This window comes from Polistes dominula, unplaced genomic scaffold (assembly GCF_049000335.1).
Source record: "Polistes dominula isolate Pdom_NZ unplaced genomic scaffold, Pdom_raw_medaka contig_11, whole genome shotgun sequence".
Taxonomy (NCBI): Eukaryota; Metazoa; Arthropoda; class Insecta; order Hymenoptera; family Vespidae; genus Polistes; species Polistes dominula.
Genome location: NW_028301154.1, coordinates 898,874 through 914,618, shown reverse-complemented (window position 1 = coordinate 914,618; position 15,745 = coordinate 898,874). Strand labels below are relative to the sequence as shown.

At 34.6% G+C, this 15,745-nt stretch overlaps 1 protein-coding gene across 1 annotated transcript in view; it reads left to right on the top strand.

Moving 5' to 3' along the window:
• Positions 1-10,759, top strand: part of LOC107071528 (uncharacterized) — a 39,986-nt gene extending 29,227 nt beyond the window's left edge. Inside the window, exons 10-19 of the mRNA XM_089178609.1 lie at positions 1,398-5,366; positions 6,090-6,200; positions 6,276-6,356; positions 6,422-6,610; positions 6,683-7,228; positions 7,313-7,381; positions 7,908-8,658; positions 8,739-8,959; positions 9,039-9,353; positions 9,436-10,759. Of these exons, the coding sequence (XP_089034735.1) occupies positions 1,398-5,366; positions 6,090-6,200; positions 6,276-6,356; positions 6,422-6,610; positions 6,683-7,228; positions 7,313-7,381; positions 7,908-8,658; positions 8,739-8,959; positions 9,039-9,353; positions 9,436-9,504 (6,321 nt within the window). The 3' untranslated portion in view covers positions 9,505-10,759. The remainder of the gene's footprint in view (positions 1-1,397; positions 5,367-6,089; positions 6,201-6,275; positions 6,357-6,421; positions 6,611-6,682; positions 7,229-7,312; positions 7,382-7,907; positions 8,659-8,738; positions 8,960-9,038; positions 9,354-9,435) is intronic.
• The last annotated feature ends 4,986 nt before the right edge of the window (positions 10,760-15,745 follow it).

The window sequence follows — 15,745 nt, the reverse complement described above, 5'->3', positions numbered from 1 at the left end:
CACGTGGATTTGAAGGAATTTTCACTGAACAAAAAAAACAAAGAAAAATAACGAAAGGGTTTATTTTCTTTTTATTTATATACAATAGATATACATAATAAGTATATAGATACACACTAATGCACCGTAGATATTTAGGCAGATATTATTAACACTTTTATTTTTTATATTGACGTAACATTAATTGTTGTTCGAAAAATTTGGAATAACGTATAAATGAAAGTATTGTACTATAATACATAAACATTTTATATATACATATATATATTATTTTGTAATAAATGTATTGCTTTCTTGCATTGCACGCGATATGCAATTTTTCGTCCTTACTTTATAACTGTATATGTATGTGTGCAACATATACATCAAAAATGGTTACGCGTATACGTTAAATCTACCAATTAAATATAAAATATCTTTTAAATATTATTATTCAATTTAGATCTTGACAAAATATTTAGTATTTGATTTTCTTTCTTTATTTGTTTTTAATGTGATAAAAAATGAATTAATCATTTAAATGGTAATCCCTGTTTAATGTGATAGAACATAACGATGATTATCCTGTTCTATTTGTTTGAACATTCCACGTGACTACTGTAACGATGGTGAAAGTACGATATCGTGTGCGTAATACGTGAATTTCTTATATATTCGATATACGTACCTGGAACTTGGCGTAGGTGGTAGGGGATCGAGTTTTATAGGAAGAAGGAAATATGCGGCACGTTAATCGAGGTCAACTTGTAAGTTAATATGTCAAAAACATCACAATTGTCTTGACTTTATTGATTTTTCTTCTTATTTATTTATCAAACAATTCACTACTAAATTTTGACTATCATTCGTGAAATAAATTATAAATCGATGGGCCAAGTTGTTTGACTTTAATCGAATTTCATTCTATCTTTCTTTGCGATCTTTATTGAAGAATATTTTTGTTTCCAATCGAAAGACAGCATCCACATTTGTGGAAGGTGCTTAAAGTTGTAAGATATTTCTATAGAAGTAGAAAAAGACTTCCAAGTGAACGGCCAGTTTTCTAGATAGCCGTGTAAGAGAGATCTTTAACCTTAAGAACGAGTTTATCTGCTATATACCCGATCGCATATAGTATATCATACTATTTCATAGTATTTCATAGTATTAGCTAGTTTCTCAGGTGTTCCTGTTCGTACTCTTTCTCATATAGTTCAGGGATTTACCAAGAGATGGTGTATGCTCACTTAATTGGCTAAGCAAGCCGTGTATCAATCGGTATTAATGATCATTTCTTTTCTTCTAGGTAATCTACGATCGATTTGTAAATAGAAATATACTCGTATATCTAATTTACACCACGAGGCACATTATTCTATGTATAGCACTTGCACGCACCTTTCATTTTCTGATTACAGAATATTGGTTCAGCACTGCCACCACCTATTGATATTTCCAGTCCTGGAGAGCCCAAATTCTTAACATACTATCAAGCATTGGAATCGGCTAGCATCCAAAATGAACAAGGGGATTCTCAACAGCAACGACTTAATGACACTGTAACTCAGGTAGACTCTAACAACGCAACTAACGGCACCAATGGCAACGCCAATTCTAACAATGACACCACGAGTCCCACGAATGTAGAGACCGCGAGCCCACAGACCCCAAACACTACCAACACCCAACCGGATAATCTATCGAACGAAAACCTAAACCAGGATATGGAGAACCCCAGCACAGTTACCACGGAAGGTTTACCCGAGTCATTAAATGCATCCACGACTGTTGAACCCCTTGAGTCAATGATAGAAACTAACACGACAACTACCGAGTTGTCTACTAGTGCTGCAGTTGTTGAAGAAATGTCAACGACACAAGACAGTCCAATTAGTACAGATCCTGTAGATACTTTGTCTTCTACCCCAACAATGGAACCTACCTCTATGACAGTAACTTCTATGAACGATGCTCTTACAACTACTGTGACCCAATCATCGGATTCAGTTGAGACAATGAGTTCCAGTACAGATGTAGTTAGTACTACGGAATCGATTACTATCGAAAGTCGTTTAGTAGATTTACCAGAGACTACAGAAGTGACTAATAACATGGATACCACTCCAACAACAAGTACAACGCAAAATGTAGAAAATTCCTCAGCCCCATCGGACAGCACAACTATCGTTCCTACCGAATCAACAACTTCGCAGGCATCATCTATCGTTTCAACGACTTCTTCCATTGAAACGTCCACTGAAAGTATCGAAAGTAACATTATAGAACAATCCGATGTAACTTTGAGCAGCAGTACTGAGTCGAATGATTTCACGTCTACTATAAGAACAACGACTGATCTACCAATAGTAACGACTTTCCGTACGAGGTTGATAGACTTTGCTCAAGACATTTTATCTCGTTTGCAAAGTTCTATAGGTTTAACAACCTTACCACCAACTTTAACTACGACTCCAGCTGCAACAACCGAGATACCAACTACAACGTCTGATTTGGATACAAATATCATTTCGAATAATCCAGTTGAGAGTACTACAATCGTTCAACAACAAGAAACCACTACAGTTTCTGACGATATCACATCTGTATCGATGGATGCGTCAACTCAAGAAGCAGTAGGTTTCAATGATTCAGAAACGAATACTTTGGAAACTGTTGAAATTAGTTCTACCACAGATTCGAGCACAACAGCGAGTGCTGAAAGCTCTGATTTAACATTGGACATAGAATTGCTAACTCAACCTGTATCTTCTATAAGCCTTGAGAATGAATCCAGTGTAAATATCACCACCCCAGAGAGTCCCATTAATTCAACAGAAATGACTACTTTCCTACCAACGACCTTACAAGATTCTACTTTAGAAAGCACTATTACTGATGCTCCTAATGACACGTTACTCACCGAATTAATGACACTCGCGAAGTCCCTGTTTTCGGAAGCCATGAACGAGACCTCCCTTCAAACTAAATTGGACAATATTTCAATCACAATTGATTCGGAAAGAAATGTGGAGAATATTGAAAGTAGTTTGACCACTGATTCTAGTACAACGGTGATAAATATTGACAACGGGTCCCTTAATGACAGTACTACGGAGAACGTGGCAGAGTTTTCTACCGAAGTTCTATCAGAACAGGTAGAGACGACAACGATCAGTTCAGAACGTGAAGAAGAGACTACTTTAGCAATCGACCTGTCCGAAAATGAAATAGAATCCACTACTCCTTTTAGCCCAACAACGATTACAAATACTGAAATTGTGGACGATAGTTTAGCTCTTAACGTAACTCAAAACGAAGTGGAATTTATTCAGACAAATGATACCAGTTTTGAATTAGGAACAACGTTAGAAAATGTTGAGATTACTACTACCACTGAACCACCCATCGAAAACGAAATAGGAATTGTCCCGAATGAAGAATTTGAGAATATAACTGAGAGTTCTGTAGAGATTATGCAGGACGCAGAAACAACGACGGTTTCTACTGCTGATCTTGAATCGACGACACTCAGTTATGATTTTCAATCGACCACGACCCAGACTCAGACAACTACCCTTGTAGGAAATATAGATATATCGGTCTCATCTACTCCAAGTATGGTAGCAGAATCGTTGACAACAACCACTGTGGTAAATGATGATGAATTGTCGACAAGAAATCCTTTAGATACTGACACTGAAATACCTACTAGTACAACAGAAATTACATTATCATCCGCAAACATCGAACTTTTAACTCAGTCGACTGTAATCAATGATAGAAGTAGTACTAATCTCGTTTCAACCGAGCCCATGTCAACCACTACAATAACAGAGCCCACAACTGCAACGGAAATAGTAACTAATAATGATGATATTTCAACGAGTCAAGCCCCTGAAATAATTATTACCGAAACCATAACCGAACAAGCTCTTGATGAATCTATCGAAAGCAACAGAACTAACCAAACAATTGAAATGACTTCGACGGAAATGGTTGTTAACGATGCAGAGGTAACTACTAACCCACCGTTACTAACAACCGATACAGATTTGTTGAATTTAACAAATATTACTGGGACTATCACCACTAACCGGCCAATCGAAACAACCACAACGATAATACTCACAGATCCCTCATTATCTCCCCTTGATTTCATGAACACCACTCCAACTGATATTGACCGTTTGCAGGATGCAACACCAGCAACTGCCCAAGGGACGGCAGCCTCAGGAACAATGCAATTCGATCAAATGAACGAAACCACCATCATTCCCTCCACCATCATCACAGAGTCTCCAACCACAACAACGTCAGACTCTTCCAATTCCTTAATCACTGAATCCTCTTCATCTGGTACATCGACATCCATTGATACGACAACGACGGCGACGACGACGACGACGATAATGACGACCATGACACCTACAACGACTACGACGATGACGACGACGACCATGACTACACCAGCATCTTCAACAACGACCGATCGTCCACCTGAAACTACAACTGCAACTGAGTCTACAACGTCTGCCATGCAATCTACGGAAGATAACATTGATATAAATGATAATCTTATCTCAACCGAAGCATCAACGAGTATTTCCACAATGTCAGCCTCTACTACATTGTCTCCAGACGTTTCCAATTCAATATCCAGGATGGATACAAACGTCGAAACAACGACAATGGATTTAATGGCAGAGACAACTACAACCCCAGCTCCAAGTTCAACTGCAGCAACTACTACAACCACCGCACCGTCTACTACGTCTCAAACTATTCCCAGTATGCCTCAATTATCATCGGAATCTCCAGTTACCACTCAGGCGACGTTCACCAGTCCATACGTGGGTCGATTTGGTGGTAGCAGGCTTACTCCAGCCCCTAGATTTAGTCCTAGCTCGTCTACCAGAGTTCCTCTACGCGATTATCACGTTTATGGGATTTATCCTAATAAAACGATCGTCAGGAAACGTCCAGAAGATAATCTCATCGATGCTAGAAACGTTGACAGCCCATACGTCATATTTGGTATCTACCCTGATGGCAGATTGGTTCGGAAGTTCCCAAATGGCACGATCATACCAGATCCACCAAGTAATCCGGTCGAGGTTGTCTTTTCTCTTAGCACTACAACTACCACTAACAGACCACCACCCGTGTTCTTTTATAACCAGGCTAACCAAGGCACTTTTAATCAATACCAAGCCCCGAGCTATTATAATAATCGTAGACCTGTCGCCAACCTGATGACAAATGCCCAAAACTTTGGCACCGTTGATTTGGGACTTACTGGTAACGCGATCAGCGGATCCAACGGAGGTGGAGCCGATTTCTTGGGCCCACTTGGTACCCCCGGTAGCGTCGCGACCACAAATACAATGGTATCTCTATCCCACATATTTAAATTCGTTCATCATAAATCTGTGACGAGTTGACAATTTGTTCGAGATCGTAACTTTCATTTCTTTTCGATTTTTTTCTTGAAACGATACTGCTGTTGTTATATCGACATTATTTTTTTCAATATCAATACAAATAATAATATAGAGATTGACAGCAGTATCAATAAGTAGTATACTAACGCTTTTATTTAATTTGACATAATTTCATAGCTAGACTAATAGTTTCCCAGTGTCACGACTAGTGTCAATTTTATGAATCGAGTAGATAAATGTGACACTGTGAAAGCATGCGTTGATAATTTGATTTTATTGTATCTTTCTTTCTCTTACTTTCTTTCTGTATATATTATAATAATCTCGAGCAATCGGATTTAAATTTGAAAACTTGTTCAATTTCTCCTATAAAGTTCCATAAACCCATCGTAAATATGATATTTAATTGACGTTCTTTTTCAACAGGATAAAAGTATCGAAACATGATGATCGAGTTGTGTAGAAACTTGTACATAGAAAATTTTCTTTCTTTACGTTTTGGCACTTTTGTAAATATTTTTCGCACCCTCACAGCACTCACTGTAGTCACCTAATTACACGGAAGTCATATTTCGATATTTCTAATGCTACGCTTATATGATTTGATGAACCTTTTACATTAGTTTGATGTATTTTTATGACATACTGATGAGTTTTCTTCATTTTTAGGGATCTGGACAGAATGGTATCAATGGACGTATCTTTCAAGATCGGCAAAGGGATGAAGGTAGTAGATCTAGAGAATCTGCAGGTCAACGTAACTCGGTATATATTGGACAGGTAAAAAGTGCAAAAGAATAGGCAAACGAAAAATATGATTTCATTTACTAGCTTCACATTATTTCTAATTAACAGGACAGATTTGTTAATTATTGGACTAATGGTGCACCTAGCACCAATCCACGTGTTGTCAGTGTCAACATAAATTCAGTTGCAGTAAGTGATATGTTGTAATGTTCTTTTTAAAATGTTATTACAACAAAATTCATATTTCATATCAGAATGCAGCAAGCGAAGGACCAGCATCGTCTTCGAGAATACCTTCCTTTGACAATTTGTTGAATGGTCAATCCAATGGTGATCAGATGACGGCTCCTCCAGGTTTTCCATGGCGGGATCCTCTGGATCAGATTTTTGGAATTACCACTAATTCTCCAGTAATAACTGCATCGATTGCATCCAATACTTTGGTGCGTTTTATTTGAAAAAAGCTCAACGTTTTTTGATAAGTTCAATTTCCTAATTTTTGGTATACTTTTTAGGATGACTCGAATGAAAGTAGTCCAACTTTCGATGCACGTCCTGTAGGTCCTTTTGTTGAAGTTTTTACACCAGTTTCTGGTATGGCGTCTTCTTCTCCTCCTACTGCTGAAATGCCTACGTCGACAACTACTACAACCACAACCACACCAGCTCCAACAACGACTACTACAACCACAACCACACCAGCTCCAACAACAACTACTACTACTACTACAACTACACCGGCTCCAACAACAACTACTACTACTACTACAACTACACCGGCTCCAACAACTACTACTACTACTACAACTACACCAGCTCCAACAACAACTACTACTACTACAACTACACCAGCTCCAACAACAACTACTACTACTACAACTACACCAGCTCCAACAACTACTACTACTACTACTACAACTACACCAGCTCCAACAACAACTACAACCACAACTACACCAGCTCCAACTACAGTAACTTTACAAGCAACAACACCAATAAATATGCGAACCCAGAATGCTTTCGGTACAACGTTTGATGATCTGGCATTTTTGAACTCTCTTGTAAGTGAATTAAACTTGTTATTAAAAATTATCTTCTTTATCACGAAGAAACAAATTTACATAGAAATATATAATTTGTTTTAGTTACAACCTAATGATGGCCCAACAACACAAAAAACTTTGAACGACGTGGAAAAGCTTTTAGCCAATAAGGTAATATAACGATCCAAGTATATTTATATAATTTATCTAAACTTAAATACTGCAAAAAAAGAAAAAACAGAAAACGTTTAGTAGATTCTGAAAAGGCTAACAGAACAATTACGTATGTAAGAGCAAAAACACAAGGTAGATAGTACCTAAGTCATCATTAACTAATAAAGCTGTGGAGAGCGCAAAGTGGATAGTAATTATCGTCCAGCTACTCCAGCAGTATTCAGGAGAGAAGCGAGAAACGTGTGTGCACGAACTTTCCTTTCACTATTTGCACAATCCTTATTTCGTTTTTAATACTAGCCTGTAATAATTCAAGATATACATATTTCTAGTAACTCCTTTCTCGTGTTTCTCAAACTACACAGAAATAACACTTGGAATTAGTGAATCACCGTGATATATGCAAAATGTGCTTTGTTTTACCTAATAGGATAATATTAAAAAAAAAAGAAAAAAAATAAAACAACTGTTATTATCAAGATCGCACAACACTTACAACATGTAATTATATCATGTTCTTTAGATAATATCTCTTGCCTTGAACAATGCTGGACCTACTCGTTCACCAAAAGCTATTCAATTTGCAAATGCATCTCCAAATTCAATAGAAGTGTCACCAGTAACTGAAGCATCGTCATCCGCCCCGATAATCATCGATTTGTTACCGTCTTCTACTACTAAAGCAACAACGATATCTTCATCAACATTGAAACCAATTAGTACGACACCTACAATTATTGGAAAACCTATTAAAATCTCCGACTTAGCTGCCAGTGCACAAACTCACAGTTCTGCGGTATCAAGTAGTACGACTAAGTCACCAATGATCGTCACAGCAAAATCTATACCTTCCAAGCCTAAAACAACGACATCAGCACCTGTTCAAGGAATAGGTGCCAGTTTGTTGCAAGCGCTCTTTGGTGGAAACTTTTTCGGACCTTCTACCACAGCAAGGCCTGTTAAAACTACACCTAGACCAATTAAAACGACACCGAGAATCGTTGAAATCACGCAGAGACCTATTGTAACGACTCAATCGTCTATCATACCTAGAATGGTTAACATTTCTGACATAACTATTGATACAACTAAACCAACGACATCGACGACGACGACGACGACGACAACAACCACACTGAAACCAGTAACTACTACGAAACAAGTATTACTAAACAATCCAAATCCTAGGCTTCCTAACGTTATTAGTTCAACGTATTCACCGGAAGATGACGCCAAATTCTTGGCAGCACTATTTAATTCGCTTCAGCAATCAAGTGAGTTGAGGATTAAATTGCATTACGTGAAATTGGATTTTTATTGATGTTTTTTTTTTTTTTTCATTTTTTCTCGACAGATAAGAAAAATCAGAAACCTGGGACACCTGTTCCGACATCAGCTCTAGATGACGAAGCTTTCTTGAGAGCTATTTTGTCTGGTCAAGCTAAAGTTCCATTAGTTACGACTACACGATCACCTGAAATTAACAATGCAGCTCTCTTGGCAGCCCTTTTGAAGGCTCAAGGCATCGAACCATCCACACCAGCTACTAATCTTCGAGAACAATTACAATTGGCTGTAAGTCAAGTACTGTATATTATTTTAATGAATAATTAGGAAATTGTTTAAATGTCCATCAATTTGTCTGTTTGATCAGAGTCTAGAAAAAAATCTCGTTTCACTTCCACCAAGTACTACGAGTACTCCTCGACCAACAACCACAGCAAGACCAACCAGTACGACGGGAAGACCATCGTCAACTTCAAGGCCAAGACTACAAACGACAACGTGGTCACCTAGCTCGACTTATCCACCACCCCTTTTCAGTGGGTTCGCCAATTTTGTTAATCCACTTCAAAATGCACAAAACAATAATAATGACGTAGGAGGTGAGGGTGCACGTAATCAAGTGGTGAACGTTGCTCTTGGTGCTACTAGAGCGTTCAGTCAGTTCCTTGGTGCTGCCATTACGGTAATTAACAAATTTTCTGTAAAAAAAAAAAAAAATAAATTATTTCATTTCATATGAATAATTATTATGTCATATTTTACAGGGTGCGGCACAGCAGTTGCAATCTTTCGTAAGAAACGGCACGAGAATTGTATCAGAGGCTGTTGGATAAAATGCAATTATCTTGAAAAATTCTTAAAATAGGCATCGATGAAAACAGCGTTTGATCATTGGACTAAGATCTATAATGGACTACGATCTAAAACTTTATATAGATCAACGTATTAACTTTATCAGTTTAACGTGAGAAAATAATGTTCGACGGAAGTTTCCAACGATGTGATGGACGATTTTAATATTTATATATATATATATCTATTTTATGTTTACTTAAATGTTCACATTGTTTTTTTTTTTTTTTTTTTTTTTTGGCAACAGCAATCGATCGTCTTCTCTTCGAGCAGTTTTATCAGATAACTTTTACGTTTTCTTTTTTTTTTTTTTTGATTTTATTTCTTCTTCTTCTTCTTCTTACTCTAATCTTTTCTTTTAAACAATGACGAGAACAATTTGAACCTAGAAAAAGAAAAAAGAAAAAATAAAAAAATAAAAGTGAACTAGAGAGAAGAAGAAGAAGAAGAAGATTTTAGAAATACGACGCTTTGCAAATGTTTCTAGGGTAGAGCCCATTTCTCAGCCCTTTTTCATCCCTTGGACTTTCTCGCACAGAAATGGCCACACATATATACATATATATATATACCGCTTGAGACATTTGTAACGTTCGTCGTAATTAACGTAATTAATCGCAAGGGTCGCGCCTCGTCACGGGAGAAAGAAAGGGAAAGGGAAAGGGAGAGAGGGACGAATGAAGAAAGACGAGACGATTCGCGACGCGAGCTTTGTACTTAGCTCCAAGCTGAGGGCCACACACGAAGGTTGAATTAAAGGCGACTATGTACGTTGTTGATGCTTGCCGTGAGAGATAGAGAAAGATAGAGAATAAAGGTGGAAAGGGTGGAGGGGGGAGAAGAAAAGAGAGAGAGAGAGAGAGAGAGAGAGAAAGAAAGATGGTGGTAATTTAAGATACATTTAAGAGTGAGAAAAAGAAAGTGAGATATACAGGTAAATAGAAAGAGAGAGAGAGAGAGAGAGAAAAAGAGTGAGAATGAGAGTGAGATAGTATGAGTGAAAGGGAGAGATAGGGTGAGAGAGAGAGAGAGAGAGTGAGATAGACATGAAAATGTCACCAGCACATTTTTTTTTTCCTCCTTACCTTTCACTTCCTCTTTTTTATTTTTATTTCTTCTCTTTTTTTTTTTTAATTTTATTTTTATTTTGTACAGTTTATTCGTAACCCTTTAAAAATGGGTATACGTTTTTATTTCCTTTTTTTTTTTTTTGTATAATAAAGCTGGTAGCGTGTGCATAGTGTTATTTATTTCTTTCTTTCTTTTATTTCGTCTTCTTTTTTTGTTTAATCATATTTTGTTTTTTTTTTTATTTTAGAATAATTGGTAAGAGTTATTTAAAAAAAAAAAAAAAAAAAAAATACATTTATTTAAATTCATTTTGTATAATCAATCAATCATCTAACACATATAAACAAATTTTATCGAAGGATGTATTAAATATTTTCAAGATTTGTTTCTGATTTCGTTTAATCGTAGGACATCGACGTGAATCAGGCCAGGGTATTAATCATTTACAATGACGTATTTAACGGTCATTAGAGGGACTGACGAGCACGTAAGTTGAGAAGTATCATGATGAAGAAGAAGAAAATGAAAAAGATAAAAAGAAAAAGATGATGATGAAGAAGAAGAAGTAGTAGAAGAAGAAGAAGTAGTAGAAGAAGAAGAAGATCAGTTAGAGATGAGAGACCTTTCTCTCCCACTACGTGTTGCTGAACTGACAGAAATAATTAATAGTTTTCAAAACGATACTTTATAATCGTCGAAGTATTTATAATCACGAGATGCAATACATATTTCGTATCTTTGTAGGAAACTAACGTAAGTTCGAACGAATGATTAATAGAGAAATCAATGATACCAGAGGATCGTATCGATTCTCATAGATAGTTATTACGCTACATCTATAGATAACTATCTTTTATAGTCATTTGTTATTAAATACTAGCAATACTCATTTTTTAATGAATAATCAACACTATCATCTTTTTTTTTTAATCTGTCCTTTATATACACACTTTGATAAGATTTTAGCACAGATAAAATGAATATCCCTTTTGTCACAGAATTTATTCACAATCATTTTATAAAAAAAAAAAAAAAAAAAAATCAATCGATAAAGTGTCCCACAAATCTTATTCAATTTTCATGTAACATCATACACTTTTGTATAGAAAGAAGAAACAAGAATTTTTGAAAAAGAAAAAGAGAGGTAGAAACACGTTGATAGAGACGATTCATTTCATGGTCATCTTATTCGTTTATATAAGACTTTAGCTTTACAATCACACGTTTGAAATACTCCACCCTATATATATATGAATATACCTGTGTATAAATATAGGTTTTCATATATATATATATATATATTGAAAGTAGCCTTGAGAAATAGCAATAAATTGAAGTATCCAAGTGGCGTTGTACGCGTTCCACGTTTGCCGTTCTCTTCGTTCTAACGAAAATCCCTGAAACGAACGGAACGTTTCGCACCGATAAATAACAAGAGCTTTACCGACAATAGCGAATCGAATCGTTTCTGTGAGTCGGCGAGCAGCCACATGCCACTCTGGAGAGGAGAGGAACTCAGAGCAATTTAAATAAATTAACGGAGGGCAACCGGTCCTACAACGGAAGGCAAACGTAGTCTTAGTCGTAGTAGTAGTTGTCGTAGTCCTTAGTATTCGTTACAACAAAACAGAAGGAAGGAAAGGAAGGAATGATAAAAAGATTCTTCTTCTTCTTGGACAACAACCACCATGCGTACACAAATATTTAGGGGATTTTTTTTTTATGGATAATTAGCAAGGAATTGTTTTACGAGAGTATAGGATCTTTGATTTTGTTCCTTTTAGTTTTAAGAACCGATTCGAAACGTTTACAGTCAATATATATATATATATATTTATTGTTGGAATAAACAATGAATGAGTCAAGTAAGTTATAGACAATATTATCGTTGTTTGTGGTAAATCGTCGAGTCACGATCACGTTTCGAACAATCGATTCTTCGATTGAGACGTATAGTTGGAAAGATCGAGAAGATTGGAAAATCGAGAAGTAGTAGTCTTGGGTTTTTCCCAACACACACTGTAAGATATTTATTTATATTCTATCATTCAAAGATTCTTTAACCTCATCAGCAAATATATCAGAAAAAAGATGAGACAGAGAGGTGCAGAGACAAACAATCGTTGAATTAATTAAACATTTTCATCCTTTTTTTTTATTTTTTATTTTCTTCTTTTTTTTTTTCCAATGATGCATCGGATTCAAGAATATATACGTTTATCCATCCTTGTTTTGTTTTAACGAGCCTAGTCGTCCAAGTAAAAAGATTCTTTAGCCTTTTCAGGCAAACTTAATGACACAACGTTGAGAATTCAAACATAGAATACATATTTTTCTTATATTTTTGTTGTTCTCTCTCTCTCTCTCTCTCTCTTAATCGTTAACACCATCGGGAATATATGGAGTCGAGTAATTAAAACGTATTTCTTCATATGAGAGGTGTCATACATGTCAATCTGCTGACATCACTAAATAAATGAGCACATAGTATACGAATCATCATCATCATCATCATCATAATCATAACTTTTGACCAATTCTGTAGATAGAATTTTTACACGAATAGAAATGATTTCTGACAAAAAACTTTAATCTATAATCTAACTAAGAATAAGAAATACTTTCACGTGAATATAATAAGTATGATAAAGGAATGCTACGCTAACCGATAGATTGTTTCTTCTTCTTCTTCTTTCATCTTTCATCTCTGTCTATCTTTCTCATTCATTATCTCTGTTTGACTCTTTATAATATCGGTGGCTGTATCACAGAGTGCTATTATTTGCAAGACTCTCGATAAAAGCGTTTTCAGCGTTATAATGGCACACGATGGAAGAAGGTTGAATTGTTTATCAAAGACCGCCAAGTTAGGTTGAGGGTACGTTAACGTTCTTAGAGTATGCCTGGCTGGCTTTAATAATAATAGACTACGTACAGAAATTCTACGAGGGTGGCTGTGTAATAAAGGTAGATACCTTTGAAACTAAGAAAGTTAGAGATGAAGAGAGAGAGAGAGAGAGAGAGAGAGAGAGAGAGAGAGAGAGAGATAGATAGATGATACCTTGGCAACAGAAGTAAGGATAGGAAAACTATAGACAAGAACCCATTACTTTAACCCCTTACTACGTTAGAAAAGGCAAATTGCATGTGTCGCATCTACTTAACATTTTCTACCTCTTTCTTTATCATTGTAAATGTAAATAGGTATATTCTTCTTGAATATACTTGAATTGGTATTTCTTGTAAATTCGTAAATTTAATCCATTGATTGGTAGACATATTTAGAGCGTTTTGTCTTAAATTTGGAAAAATAAATTAATTATATAATATTGTAATGGTATTTATAATAATTGATAATTTATGTTTTTTACATCGTATATAAATATATTTTATTGAAAATTTTTAATAATTCTTAACGCAAATAACCATTTGTAATTAACACATTCGCGACCGATGACGTGAATTTACGTCTTTTCAAGTTCTATTTCTGGTTGCCTCTGACGTGATTCATGTCATTTTAAAAAATTTAATAAAAATAAATTTATATTATTTTATAATTACTTTATTAATATTTTATATATTAAATTTATATTATATATTATTATATTATATTTTAATATATATATATAATATTAAATATAATATTTAAATATAATATTCAAATAATTTCTATTTTATTATATATATTATTATATTTTATTATTTAAATATAAATTTAAATGTAAAAATTATTGTTTTTTCAAAATTTCATTAATTTTACCGGTACTCAGTATTAGAAACGAAAAAAAAATATATCGGCCACGAATATGTTAATCTAAAATTGCAGCACACCCTACGAGATATCTCGTAGTTGGCAGTCAATGGGTTAATTGTAATTTGATTTTTTTTTTTTGGTTGACTATAGGAAGAGAAAGAAGATCAATTTTTACTCAATCGAATCGATTTTACTCTCTCGAAAATTTATTATTAGAAATCACTTTTCTATGATTAGATTGTTTATAGGAAAAGAAATGAAAAACCAAAGGTAAAACAAAGTTGTTGCGTTATTATATTGTTATTATCGATCAAATCGAAAATCGATTTCCACTTGGAATTTCTCTATAGAGAAATAGAAGGTATAGGTATCGATCTATCGAGCAACCGATCGACCGATCGAACGAACGATCGTTCCAAGCAAGAGTAAGTAATCCAATGTCTCTATCTGTGTTTCCATCTCTCTTTCTAACATAATCCCTCGCATACTGGAGATTGCGACATCGATCTACCGTGGGAATGTCGAAGGAGTTCTCCTCCTTGTCGTCCTTTTCCTTTTTTCCCTTTTCGTCTTCGTCTTCGTCTACGTCTAACTATTCTGGAGATGACAGAACGTGACTACTCGTGATAGACGATAAACGATAGATTATTTTCTATGATTCAGAAAGAACAAGAGAGAGATAGACAACTCATTCGATTCATCGTCGATGATTGATGAATAATTACTTGAAAAGAAATTGCGTAAATTATCTAGTAATTATAAAATATCTTTTGTAAATTATTAACACATTCACAGCCGATATATTTCTTTCTGTTTCTAATATTGAGTACCGGCCAAAATAATGAAATTGTGAAATTGGTTGCTTCAAACTTGTATCGTTAAAGGAAGGATAAAAAATAACAAGATTTATATTTTGAAATATTAATGTTGCAATTATATGTTGTTTAGGATAAACAGATTTTTATAATTTGTATAATATCATTGTTTTATAGATAAACAATAGACCACTTGTTATTATTGTGCTGAATTTATTTAGAATTGTATTACAGATAATTTGGAAATGTCGAGTAAAAACAAAATTTTAAATTTCTGATTAGTGTGATAAATCGATAAAACAATAATTTTTGCATGTATTCAATATATAAATATATAAATATAAATATATATAATATAAGTTTAAATATTATTTAAATTTGTATTTAAATAATAAAATATAATAATATATAATATATAATATTTAAATAATATATTTCAAATCGATCAAATTTATTCACAATTTTACATTACTTTAATTTTATTTATGAATTATACGATAATCTGTGTTTAAATGAAACACCAACAGTACCAGGTAGAAATCATTTCTAGATAATAATTGAAGAAAAAGATTATCAAGATAG